Source organism: Jaculus jaculus, chromosome 14, assembly GCF_020740685.1.
Source record: "Jaculus jaculus isolate mJacJac1 chromosome 14, mJacJac1.mat.Y.cur, whole genome shotgun sequence".
In the NCBI taxonomy this organism is placed as follows: domain Eukaryota; kingdom Metazoa; phylum Chordata; class Mammalia; order Rodentia; family Dipodidae; genus Jaculus; species Jaculus jaculus.
In genome coordinates this window covers 18,912,350-18,926,030 of record NC_059115.1, presented here as the reverse complement: position 1 = coordinate 18,926,030, position 13,681 = coordinate 18,912,350, and the positions used below count along the sequence as shown (strand labels likewise).

The 13,681-nt window shown below is 47.6% G+C and overlaps 1 protein-coding gene across 4 annotated transcripts in view; it reads right to left on the bottom strand.

Moving 5' to 3' along the window:
• Nucleotides 1–1,691: 1,691 nt before the first annotated feature.
• Myh14 (myosin heavy chain 14) overlaps nucleotides 1,692–13,681 on the bottom strand; it is a 100,603-nt gene continuing 88,613 nt past the window's right edge. For all 4 annotated transcript variants that reach the window (XM_045133405.1, XM_045133406.1, XM_045133407.1 and 1 more), the window contains exons 39-42: nucleotides 8,604–8,812; nucleotides 7,243–7,351; nucleotides 2,651–2,823; nucleotides 1,692–2,252 (exon numbers count right to left, since the gene is read on the bottom strand). In XM_045133405.1, the coding sequence (XP_044989340.1) occupies nucleotides 2,102–2,252; nucleotides 2,651–2,823; nucleotides 7,243–7,351; nucleotides 8,604–8,812 (642 nt within the window). In that variant the 3' untranslated portion in view covers nucleotides 1,692–2,101. The remainder of the gene's footprint in view (nucleotides 2,253–2,650; nucleotides 2,824–7,242; nucleotides 7,352–8,603; nucleotides 8,813–13,681) is intronic.

Genomic DNA, 13,681 nt, shown 5'->3' with positions numbered 1-13,681 from the left:
CTCAGGGATGGGGGCGGGGTCCGGAGACTGGGGAGGGGAGGTCTGCAAATCGTCCAACTCTGGTGCTAATGGCGGGTCTTCCCAGCCCACCCGCAGGGCAGGGAGGGAGGGGTCTGCAGGCTCCTCCCCCACGCCTCCCCACGCCCACCCAGGGTGCATGAACCGCCCACGCCCAAGCTGCCGCATGTCACCCTCCTTCCCAAAGAGAAAAGTGTCATGCCCCTGCCCACACATCCTCAGTCCCCATCAAATAAACGTTTCCTTTTCATTTAAAAGTTGTCTCTGGGAGTCTGCTAAGAAGGTTGGATTGGGCTTGGGGGCCACAGAAGGGCTGAGACCTCAAGTGGGTTGGGCAAGACTTCTAATGTCAGCCGTTCTGGAGGCTAGTGCAGGAAGATTGCAAGTTCCAGGCCAACCTGGTCAATTTAGTGAGACCCTGCCTCATAAACAAAATATGAAAAAAGCCAAGGACTCAGGTGGGGGCAATCCTGGATTCACTATCTCACAACGCAAAATAGAAGTGGGGATGTTATCAAAGTGTTGCAGGCATGCTGATCACTTTGGGGAGAGGCCTGCCTCACTGTGCTTGATGGTAAATATGGACAACAACACTCACCTGAAATGTCTGGGAGGGGCCTGGGGCAGGCTCAGTGGTTAAGAGCTTGTGAACTTGAAGAGCAATCACCAGTACTTAAGTAAAAAGCTGGGTATGGCTGAGTAGATCTGTAACCCCAGGGTTAAGGAAGGTGGAGACAGGAGATGTCTGGGCCCCCTGGTCAGCCAATGGAGAGCTCCATGTTCAGTGAGATTGTTGCGGGGAAGCAAGGCAGAAGAGCCACAGGGGACACCCTTCTTTGGTCTCCATATGTGTATGCATGGGACACACCTGTACACACACACACATTCTGAGGAGTGAGTCTGAGGAAGTGAGCCCTGGATGAGGGTGGTTAGCCCCCAGGAGAAAGCATTGATCCAGGATCCCTCATTTGGACTTGGGGACTGTGGGCCCCAACGTCTGTCTTTTATTACTAACTCTGAAGTCAGACTGTCTGGGTTTGAATTCTGGTTCAGGATCTTCCTAGCTGTGTATCCTGGAGTAGATGTTCAGTGACTCAGCCTGTTTTCACCACTGTGAAAAAGACATTTGGTTGGGCTGGAGGGATGGCTTAGTGGTTAAGGCGCTTGCCTGCAAAGCCAAAGGACTCATTCCCTAGGACCCACATAAGCCAGATGCACAAGATGGCACATGTGTGTGGAGTTTGCAGTGGCTGAAGGCCCTGGTGCGACCATTCTGTCTATCTGCCTCTCTCTCAAATAAATAATAAATAAAAGGAAAAATAAACTTGGAGGTCGTTGTTTAAAAAAAAAAAAAAAAAGACAAGGCCGGGCATGGTGGCGCACACCTTTAATCCCAGCACTTGGGAGGCAGAGGTAGGAGGATCTCCATAAATCTGAGGCCACCCTGAGACTAAAACACCTCTGATATGGTGATGCAAAGACCTAAGGATAGTCTACTGAGAAGTACTGCAACTCTGAGCCTGTTTCCTCATGTGCACTTGGAAAGGACACTGGGGTGACAAGGAGATGAGCAGCTGAGCATAAGTGTCCACTTCCAGAGAAACAGACACTATGGCAGCTTAAGTCCATCTACCGACCAGAGACCATTTCAGGAACACAACCAGAGCCAAAGGTCCAGTCTGAGTGTTGTTTATTTTGCCAACGCCTGGAGCACAAGGGATCTGAACTCTACCCCAAGACCACAGACTAGCAAAAAAGGAGGGCAGAAAAAAGGGAGGCACCTTGCTGGCAATCTGTCGGGGTAGGCCTGGGGCTTAGGGTCATGAACAGCTGAAGATAGGTCAGGACCTAACAGGCCTTGCTTACTAAGCATGCCCACTAGCTGCCAAAGCAGAGCACCTGGCCTTGCCTCCATGCAGGGCTCTTGGGCTCAAGGAGGTCCCCTATGGGTAGAGGGTCCCCAGTCAGGTTCATCAATGCTGAAAGTGCCAGGGGGTATCGTCATCTCAAAGTGCAAAAAGCCAGAGGCACTGTGCTGGGACAGGTGTTATGAGAGCCAGGCCCTGTCCCTGGGGCTTCTGGGTCACTGGGGTGTGATGAGGGGCGGAGCCTCAGGCTCCTGGGGCGGTGCAGACTCGGGTGGGGCCTCTTCAGCCTCCTCGTCGGAAGCCACACCTTCCTCCAGCCGGAAGACCTGCCGCACGGTGCGTGTGGTAAAGGTGAGAGGGCCTCGCCTGGAGGTGTGGGGAGGACAAGGAGAAGAGTGAGAGGAGCGTAGGCCACAGAGACGGGGACAGAGCCAGGCAAAGGAAAAGGCAAGGACCGAGAGAGATGGAGACAGACAGACCGGTCAGGACAGAAAGAAAGTGGGGCTAGGGAGACAGAGAGAGAGAGAAAGATGATGATGATGATAGACACAGACCGGGACAGAGAGACAGGAACAGTGACAAAGCAATGGAAAATGGACAGGAAGACGCATGTGTAGTGACATGAGGCAGAGAACTGGGGATCTGCATGGGGTGTTCCCAGCACTGGCTTCCTGTAACCTCCGGTCCCACCCTGCCTAGGACCCAAGTCCCACGGCTGACCAACCCCGGGACCCTGGGAATGGCAGGCGTGTGGGGCAGGTTACCTCAGTCTGTTCCTCAGCGTGGTCACCTCGCGGTTCATGGACTCTGCGGACTCGGTGACATCCTCCAGCTCTCGCTGCAGCCTGCGCCGACCAGCCTGTGCCCTGGACGCCTCCTCCTCCGCCTCCTCCAGCTGCCGCTTGAGCTGCTTCACCCGCAGGTTCCCTTTCTCCAGCTGTGCAGAGGAGAAAGGGCACACCTCTGGGTCCTGTCCTCACACCCACAACTCCTGCAACCTCTGATGCCAGCCTCAGTCTCCCCTGCGGGATGCCTACTCAGGGTCCCTGTGGGAGAGCTATTCCTTCCTCCTGACATGATCAGTGCCATCTTGGATCAGAGCAGCTGTGATAACCCACAGAAGACTCTGGCCTGTAGTCATGGTAACAAATAATCAGAATAGTACAGGGATAGCTGCTTTACACTGTGAACACTCATTATTAATTTATCATTATCATCGTTATTAATTTATTATCCTTTGTTATATTATTATATATTAATTTATTTGCAAGCAGAAGGAGAGAGAGAAGAGAGAAAATAGGCGTACCAGGGCCTCCAGCTATTGCAAATGAACTCCAGAAGAATGGGTCACCTTGTGCATCTAGCTTTACCTGGGCACTAGGAAATTGAACCCAGTCATTAGACCTTTCAGGCAAGTGATTTTATCACTGAGCTTTCTCTCTTTTCTAACACTCCTTTTTTTTTGGGGGGGGGTGAGGTAGGGTCTCACAGCAATCCTCCTACCTCTGCCTCCCAAGTGCTGGGATTAAAGGCATGCACCACCATGCCTGGCTACAACACTCATTTTTTATGTGCACATGGGTGTGTGCATGTGCCTAGGGAGGCAAGAGGACCACCTCAGGTGTCATTCTCTGGAATGCCATCCACTTACTTTTAAAAATTAATCTGTGTGGGCTGGAGAGATGGCTTAGCAGTTAAGCACTTGCCTGTGAAGACTAAGGACCCCGGTTCGAGGCTCGGTTCCCTAGGTCCCACGTTAGCCAGATGCACAAGGGGGCACACGCGTCTGGAGTTCGTTTACAGTGGCTGGAAGCCCTGGCGCGCCCATTCTCTCTCTCTCTCCCTCTATCTGTCTTTCTCTCTGTGTCTGTCACTCTCAAATAAATAAATAAAAAATGAACAAAAAATATTAAAAAAAAATTAATCTGTGACTTAAAATTTTTTTTTGCTTATTTTAATTTATTTATTTGAAAACAGCTGACAGTGAGAAAGAGGCAGATAGAGAGAAAGAATGGGCATGCCAGGGCCTCCAGGCACTGTAAACAAACTCCAGATGCGTGCACCCCTTGTGCATCTGGCTGACGTGGGTCCTGGGGAATCGAGCCTCGAACCAGGGTTCTTAGGCTTCACAGGCAAGTGCTTAACCACTAAGCAATCTCTCCAGCCCCCATCCACCTTTTTTTGAGACAGGGTCTCTCACTGGCCTGGAGTTCAACCATTAGCCTTGACTAGTTGGCCAACGAGCTTCAGGGATCCTCCAGTCTCTGCTTTCCCAGTTACATGATTACAGGTTTCTGCACCACACCCAGCTTACACAAGAGTCCTGGAGAGGGAACCCAGGTCTGCATGCTCGTGAGACAGGCACTTTACTGACAGAGCCATCTCCCCAATCCTAGCACTCTCCCTTTGAAGGAGCAAAGGGGAACCTCTACTGAGACTCCACCTATCACTCACTGCTCCACTGAGACTCTATCCATTACTCCCTCTTCCGCTGAGACTCCATCCACTGCTCCCTGCTGCCCTCAGGTGCAGTGCTGGAGCCCACAGGATATGGAAGGTTAACTGGAATGAAATGCAGGGATGCAGCATTCCTGAGTCATCACCCCCTGCTAAGGTGGACTATTTGGAGATGGAGCTGTCTTTGAGGCACCATCACTCATGCTCCTGTAAGTAACCTCAGCAAACCTGGTGTAGTGGCTCACATCTGTAATCCCTGCACTAGGAAGGCTGAGGTTGGAGGATTACCATGAATTTGAGGCCACCCTGAGACTATATAGTGAATTCCGGGTCAGCCTCAGTTTGAGTGAGACCCTACCTTGAAAAAAAGGAAGAAAACAAAACACAAGTCAGATGTGGTGGTGCACAACTTTAATCCCAGCACTTGGGAGGCAGAGATAGGAGGATCTCCGTGGGTCTGAGGCCAGCCTGGGACTACAGAGTAAATCCCATGCCAGCCTGGGCGAAAGCAAAATTGTACCTCAAAAACAAAACACAAAGAAACAAGCAAACTGAAAAAAAAAAATAATCCCTTGGGCTGGAGAGATGGCTCAGTGGTTGAAGGCACTTGCTTGTAAAGCTTGCCAGCCTGGGATCAATTCCCCAGTACCCACATAAGGCCACATGCACAACATGACACCTATATACATTTACTTTTTCTCCCTCCCTTCCTCCTTTCCTCCCCTCTTCCATCACACACACACACACACACACACACACACACACACACACACGTATGTATGTGTGTGTGTATGTATGTGTATGTGTGTGTATATATATATATATATATATATACATATATATATATATATATATATATATATATATGAATGAATGAAAAAGTAATCCCAATAAACTCATATTGGTTCACCAGGCTGGAGTTTTTTGTGCCTTCTCCATTTGTGGTGGATGCAAGTCTCCTCATATTCCCCCAGGAAAAGTCACAGGACACCCTCAGAGGGGTCTCTGTACACCTGAAGCTGCTTCACCCCTCCTTGCTCATAACACTCCCACAGCTCTTCAGTACTTCTGAATAAGGGGAGCCCTTCAGTCTGGAACTCCAGGTCTTGCAGGCTCTTCTTCATTTCTATCCATGTTCCCACAAACCCATTGACTGACCATGCTGACTTCACCAAGATTTCCCCACCCCCAGACCCTGAAAACTCTTCCAGGGTGGTACCATACATGACCTGACTTTTCTTATGGCTTTTTTTTTTTTTTTTTGAGACATGTTCTCATGTAGCCCAGACTGGCCTCCAACTATGTGCTGAGAATGACCTTGACCTGCTGATCCACCTCCTAAGTGCTAGGATTATAGGCATGCCCATACACATCAGGTTTATGTGGTGCTGGGGATGGAACTCAGGGCTTTGTGCAGGCTAGGCAAGCACTCTATGAAGTACGCCCCAGCCCCAGGTCCCCACCTTCATCTCCCATGTTCTCTTTCTCCAGCCACACTGCTTTTTCTGAAAAGTCACCAAGTTCATTGCAGTTCCTCAAGGCCACTGCCCTAGCTGCTGTTTCTTCCTGGCTCTTATCTCACCCTTCCAGTCTCAATTCAAATTCAGCTCCTCAAAGAGCCTTTCACAATGCTCCAACCTGAAGATAATTCTCCATTCCTGTTTCTTCCTCTCTGTTCTTTTCCTGTTTTTGTTTTTTGAGGTAGGATCTCACTGTAGTCCAGGCTGATGACCTGGAATTCACTAAGTAGTCTCAGAGTAGCCTAAAACTCAAAATGATTCTACTACCTCTACCTCTCAAGTGCTGAGGTTAAATGTGAGCACTACCATGCCCAGCTTCCTCTCTTATTCTTTTTTTTAAGTATTTTATTTTAATTTATTTAACAGAGAAAGAGGGGGGGGAGAGAAAGAGGGAGAGAGAGACAATGATAATGGGCACACCAGGGCCTCCAGCCACTGCAAACAAACTCCAGACACATGTGGGTCCTGGGGAATCGAACCTTGGTCCTTTGGCTTTGCAGGCAAACACCTTAACTGCTAAGCCATATCTCCAGCCCTCTTATTCTTTTTTCTTCATAGCTATCACCCATCTGCAATGATCTTTGCTTGGTCATCTGTTTACTATATCCTTTCCAAGGCTGACAAAGTAAGCCCATGAAAGCCAGCACCTAGCACTGTGGTTTACATGAAGTATTCAATCAGCTGAGCTTTTAAGGGCACATGGATGCCATATAGCTGAGGACCTGGGATCTCATACTGCTGTATCACAAATTCCATAACCTTTTTGATTGTTTTGAAATAGAGTCTTACTCTGTGGCCCAGACTGGCTTCAAACTCACAGCAATCCTCCTGCTCCAGCCTCCCATGTGCTGGTATTACAGGAGCATGCCATCATACTTTCTGTCTTTGATGGAAGCTACATCCTTCTTAAAGTTGTAGTCTCATCCCTAGTAACAAGGACTAGTAATAAGATAGTTGTTTTTTTTTTTAATTTGCAATGCTGGAGATTCAATCCAGGTGCTAGCAAACAGTGAGTGGTTTACTGCTGAGCCACACCATCAGCCCCTCACTGTGGATTCTAGGCAGGAGCTCTACCACTGAACCACACCCCAGCCCCTCACTGTAGATTCTGAGCAGGAGCTCTACTGCTGAGCCACACCTCCAGCACTCACTGTGGATTCTAGGCTAAAGTTCTATCACTGAGTGACACCCCAATTCCTTTTACTTTTTACTCTGTCTCTCTAAGTTGTCTAGGTGAGTCTTGAACTTGTGATTCTGCTGCCTCAGCCTGCAGTGTAGCTGGTATGACAGATCTATCACCCAGAAGACTGGGATGGCTATGTTATTTGCCATGCAGTGGTTCCCTTCCCTACAGTTCTCCAGTGACATAATTTGCTTACCTGGTCCCGGAGCTGGTCAGCCACCCTGCGCTCCTCCTCCACCTGAAGAACCACCTCCTTCAGTCGTTTCTCTGCTCTTCGTACCAGCTTGCCTGAAAGGATGCGCTCCCTAAAGAGAGGAGGAGGCAGCTCATGAGGGCACACTATTCCCATGGCATTGTGGGTGGCTGCCCTCTGCCCTCTTTGTCATCCTACAGCTTCCTCACAGTCAGACAGATAGTGGCATAAAACTTGCGCTTTTTTTCTTTTCTTTTTTTTTATGTAGGGTCTTGCTCTAGTCCAGGCTGACTGAAATTCACTCTGTAGTCTCAGGGTAGCCTCAAATTCACAGTGATCCACCTAGCTCTGCCTGCTGAACACTAGGATTAAAGGTGTGTGCCACTACAGCCAGCTCACACTTGCTTTTGCAGGACATCTGCCAACTCTGCTTCTATGATGATGTCTGATATCCCTTAAGTGGGCTTTATGGTACTGTGGTCCACTTATTCATTTATTCTTTTTTAAAAAAATATTTTCTTTTTATGTATTTGAGCAAGTGTGTGTGTGTGTGTGTGTGTGTGTGTGTGTGTGTCAGAAAGAGAAAGAGAATGGGAACATGGGGCCTCCAGCCACTGCACACAAACTCCAGATGCATGTGAGTGACCACGTATTTTGCTCCACCTCACAGGCTACAGCAGGAGTGACACAGCACCCGCTCTAGACTAGACCTCAAGAAGCCACTAACACCTTCCTTCACTCTTGGGATGTTGGCTCCACCATGTAACCAATCCTAGCCTAGCCTGCTGGAGGGCGAAAGGCCACATGAAGCTGAATAGTGTTAACCTAGTCATCCTTACAGATGCTTGAGCCCAGACAATATCAGCAGATCCATGGAACTGATCCTCAGGAAAGCAGAGATGCAGGAGTGAGGCTTACTCAACCCAACACAAAAGAACTTACCAGCCAGGCTCAAACTCCATGCACATTCAACAACTCATTTTATTTTATTTTATTTTTTATTTTTTAAATTATTTATTTATTTATTTGAGAGCGACAGACACAGAGAGAAAGACAGATAGAGGGAGAGAGAGAATGGGCGCCCCAGGGCTTCCAGCCTCTGCAAACGAACTCCGGACGCGTGCGCCCCCTTGTGCATCTGGCTAACGTGGGACCTGGGGAACCGAGCCTCGAACCGGGGTCCTTAGGCTTCATAGGCAAGTGCTTAACTGCTAAGCCATCTCTCCAGCCCTCAACAACTCATTTTAAAGTCACCAAATTTTGGGCTGTTTTGTTATGCAGTAGTAGCTAGTTGATACACTGTTGTGTAATCCAGACCCACAGTGGACTGAGGTTACTTGAAGCCCCAAATCCTCCCTGCTCACCTGCTCTCCTGCTCCAGTTGCTCCTCCGCCTGGGCCAGCTTAGACTCAAGTGCAGCGATCAACATCTTCTGACGGGCACGGGCTCCGGCATCCTCCTCACCCAGCCGTCCCCGGAGCTCCTGGATCTGGCGCTCCAGCTGCTGTCGCCCACTCTCAGCCTTGGCTGAGAAACTGCGCTCAGCAGACAACTCTGTAGTGAGGGACTCTACCTGTAGCCAGAGGACAGCGGGGAGGGATAAGGACATCATGATAAGAGCCACAAAAGGGAAGTTGGTGGCAAACCAAGATCCTCCCAGGATGAGCTGAGCTGATCTTATGCTTACAGCACAGAGCTACTTTACGTGGATGCTGGGGTATCAAACCTAGGCCAACAGACTTTGCAAATAAGCACCTGTAACTGTTCAGCCATCCCCAGTAGCTTGTATTTAAAAAAAATATTTTATTATTTATTTATTTATTTGACAGAGAGAGAGAGAGAGAGAATGGGAGTGCCAGGGCTTCCAGCCACTGCTAAGCCATTCTTGCAGCCTAGCTTGTATTCTTTAAGTTAACAATTTTTCTTTCTTTTTTGTTTTTTCAAGGTAGGGTTTCACTCTAGCCCAGGTTGACCTGGAATCACTGTGTAGTTTCAGGGTGGCCTCGAACCCATAGTGATCCTACTACTTCTGCCTCCCGAGTACTGGGATTAAAGGTGTGTGTCACCATGCCAGGAAATTCTTACCTGGTACATTTTAAAGCAATGGCTACATTGGTCATACATATTAGAAACCATAAAACAGTTAAGAGCTAAAGTTTATATCATATACTTGTGTGTATATATACATACATACATATGTATATATATACATATATATATATATATGAGGTAAAAAGGCTTATTATAAAAAAATCAAGGGGAAGCCGGGTGTGGTGGCGCACGCCTTTAATCCCAGCACTCGGGAGGCAGAGGTAGGAGGATCGCCGTGAGTTCAAGGCCACCCTGAGACTCCATAGTGAATTCCAGGTCAGCTTGGGCTAGAGTGAGACCCTACCTCAAAAAACTAAAAAAAAAAAAAAAAAAAAATCAAGGGGGGCTGGAGATATGGCTTAGCGTTTAAGGTGTTTGCCTGCAAAGCCAAAGAACCTCGGTTTGATTCCCCAAGACCCACATAAGCCAGATGCACAAAGGGGCGCATACATCTGGAGTTTGTTTGCAGTGGCTGGAGTCCCCTGGCATGCCCATTCTCTCTCTCTCCCTCTTTCTCTCTCTCAAATAAAAAAAATAAAATTATTTTAAAAAAATCAAGAGGCCAGAGAGATGGCTTAGCAATTAGGTACTTGCCTTCAAAGCCAAAGGACCAAGATTTGATTCCCCAGGACCCACGTAAGCCACATACACAAGGTGGCACATTCATCTAGAATTAGTTTGCAGCAGCTGGAGACCCTGGTGAACCCATTTGCTTTCTCTCTCTCTCTCAAATAAGTAAATAAAAATAAAATACTTGGGCTGGAGAGATGGCTTAGTGGTTGAGGGGCATGCCTGCAAAGCCTAAGGACTCCAGTTTGATTCTCCAGGTCCCATGTAAGCCAGATGCACATGGTGGTGCATGTGTCTAGAGTTCATTTGCAATAGCTAGAGACTCTGGCACACTCATTCTCATTCTCACACACACGAACTCTCTCTCCCCTTTTCTCTGTCTCTAATAAATAAGTAAAAATAAAATCTTTAAAAAAACAAAATACTTTAAAAAATCAACACGACAGAGGTTTTAGTATATAGGTCAAGAGTGAATTCTGCTTCAGGCCCTTTAATTGTTAATGTGAGCAAATATCTTAAGATGGAAGGGTCAGGGAAGCTTCTGAACAGAAAATCTTTTGGTTAATTTTTTTTTTTGGGGTAGGGTTTCACTGTAGCCCAGGCTAACCTGGAATTCACTATGTAGTCGCAGGGTGGCCTTGAACTCACAGTGATCCTCCTACCTCTGCCTTCTGAGTGCTGGGATTAAAGGCGTGTGCCACCACACCTGGCTCTTGGTTCATGTTTTGTTACCATGGATATAAAAATAAAATCTGAGTAATTTTTCTCAAATGATTGGCATCAGCATGGCAAAGCTGACTGGGAAAATACTACACTCTGTTCAGCTGCATTGTGGCAATTAGGAGAGACATATTTAGGTAAATGTCCCCATGGCAGTCTTTGTGCCCTTAACCACTGCCTTTTACAAACCAAATACCAAAAATGACGAGTAGAGTTAAGATTTACTAGCAAAACTCTTAAAAGGGGTGGAAACCAGCAAAGGGGTAAAGGAAGAGAGAACAATCAGGGACTGGAGGTGACAAACACAAAATGGCTGCGATGGAGTCTGGCTGAGGAATTTCTCCTGGCATGGAATTCTTTCTACCCTCCATCTAGAAGGACAGCTCTCTGTTCTTTTCCATAGTAGATAACCCCAGCCAGTCAACCCAAGAGGTGAAAATGTCTACCAACTAATCCATAAGCACAATGGTTATGCACACTGCTGAATGGTCTAAAGAAATGTGACAGGTTCACAGGCAAGCTGAAAATAGTCCCATGAAAGCAAGCATGGCTAGCATTTCCCGATATGATTGCTGGACTGGAAAAAAAAAGTCCTTTTTTTCCTTGAAGACTGAAATCCTATGTGCAATAAAGAGGGGATCAGGCCATGCCTTCTGCTGGCAATTACCATGGAAAGATCTTCCTAGGAAGTACAGCCAGCAGTGACAAGCCTGTGTCTCCATGAGGTTCTGATTCTACTGTGCCAAGTAACTTGATTCACTTTTCTTTCTTCAATAAGACATGGATAGTCCTTGCAATATTTTAGAAAAATACTCATTTTTCAGGTAATTAGACCGCCTCCTATGTGGCAAGGCAGCAGGTAGAATCAGGTGGTGACCTAACTATCTGTGCACCCACAGTGGCAAGTCTGGGTGAGGAGTTGCAAGAGGAAGACACTTAGGCATTTGGTTTTTACATATGACCTTGTTTTTTCCACAGTAAAATGAACAATCTGGTGATGAGCACCAAATAAAAGCCCACAAACAAAATGCAAACCACTTCTCTTCAAATCTGTAACATTTATTCCCCTCCCCCATTAATATAAAGTAGGTGCTGGGGAAAGGGAGTGTCTATAGTTTTATTTACCCACAACCCATGTATTAGTCAATGGGAAACACTGGCTCGTGTTTGAATAGTTCGAGGGTGGCCTCGAACTCATACTGATCCTCCTACCTCTGCCCCTAGAGTACTGGGACTGAAGGCATGTGCCCCTATGCCAGGCAGGTCTTCTTTTTTTTTTTTTGTTTGTTTGTTTTTTTCGATTTTTCGAGGTAGGGTCTCACTCTAGCCCAGGCTGACCTGGAATTCACTATGGAGTCTCAGGGTGGCCTCGAACTCATGGCAATCCTCCTACCTCTGCCTCCCGAAGTGCTAGGATTAAAGGCGTGCACCACCACGCCCGGCTAGGCAGGTTTTGTTTTTTTTTTTTTTGTTTTTTTGAGGTAGGCTCTCGCTCCAGCACAGGCTGACCTGGAATTTACTCTGTATTCTCAGGCTGGCCTTGAACTCACAGGGAGCCTCCTACCTCTGCCTCCCAAGTGCTGGGATTGAAGGTGTGCACCACCATGCCCAGCCAGTTTTTGTTTTTTGAGATAGTGTCTTACTCTAGATCAGACTGGCCTGGTACTCAGTACTGGGGTTTTGGTTGGTTTCAAATTTGTAGTGATTTTCCTTCTTGTGCCTCCCAAGTGCTGGAATTTCAGCTGTGAGCCAACCTGCTTTTTTGTGTGTGACTTATTTTAAATCAGGGTCTCATTCTAGCCCAAGCTGTCCTGGAACACACACTGCAACCCAGGCTATCTTTAAACTAGTGGCAATTCTCCTAACTCAGCTTTTACTTTGCAACAGGGTCTAAGTTGCCTAGGTAGTCCTTTGAACTTGTGGTCCTCCTGTTTCAACTACCTGATTAGCTGGGATGACAAGTATATGCCTTTTTTTTTTTTTTTTGGTTCTTGGTCTTGAGCTCATGGTGATCCTCCTACCTCTGCCTCCTGAGTGCTGGAATTAAAGACGTGCACCACCACACCCAGAAACTGCCTGTTTTTTTAAAAATTATTTTATTTATTTGTGTGTATGTGTGCAGCTTTTTGTTTTACTGAGACAGGGTTTTATGTCACCCAAGCTGGTCTCAAACTTGATATGAAGCCAAGGATGACCTTGAACTCCTGATCTTCCTGCCTCTACCTCCTGAGAAGCGGATGATAGGTGTTTGCCACCACCCTTGGCTCAATTCTGCTATTTTAACATAGCCAAAAGACCATCACAGACTTAAGTGCTATAAATTCTACCTGTGACTGAAGGAGTCTATTCCAGGATTGTCACACTTTTCTTGGTAACAGGGTCACCGGGAAGTCAGTGAGAAGCAGGCAGCCCCAGACCCCACCCTCCAGAGACCATGACTCAGCAGGTCAGGAGCTGACTGGGAAGCTGTGTTCATTCCAAGCATTGTGGGAAGTACCACAGGAGACTCAGGGACAATTCCAGCCCCCTCCTCCCCAGAAGCTTGCATGGCCCTCATGGAGACCCTGCTGACTGCTCAGCTGGGGTGGGGCCACAGAGTGGAAGTGAGCGACCCCCAGTCTGCTTTGTCTTTCAGCACTACAGGGGGACATCACGTCATCGGGACTAGCATCTCTTTCAGCTTTCCAGTTCTGATTGTAAAACAAAATGGTGGCCCAGGAAGGTGAATATGGCTGGGCGTGGTGGCTCAGCATTCTGGAGCTGAGGCAGGAGGATGAGTTTGAGGCCGGTTTTGGATGATTTATGAGGTTTGTCCTGATACCCGATACCCCATACCTTCACCTGGCACGGTGAAGTTGTGTCTTCCGACTGCTGTGGTGTTGACCATACTGTGTCTTTCATGAATGCACAAAACAAACCATTTTACTGCATTAGTGTTTGACATTCAAGATGGGGGGGGGGTCTCCCTCTGTAGCTTGGCTGACCCTGAACTCCTGGCAGTCCTCCTGCCTCAGACTCCTATGTGCTAATGTGGTGGTTTGATTCAGGTGTCCCCTATAAA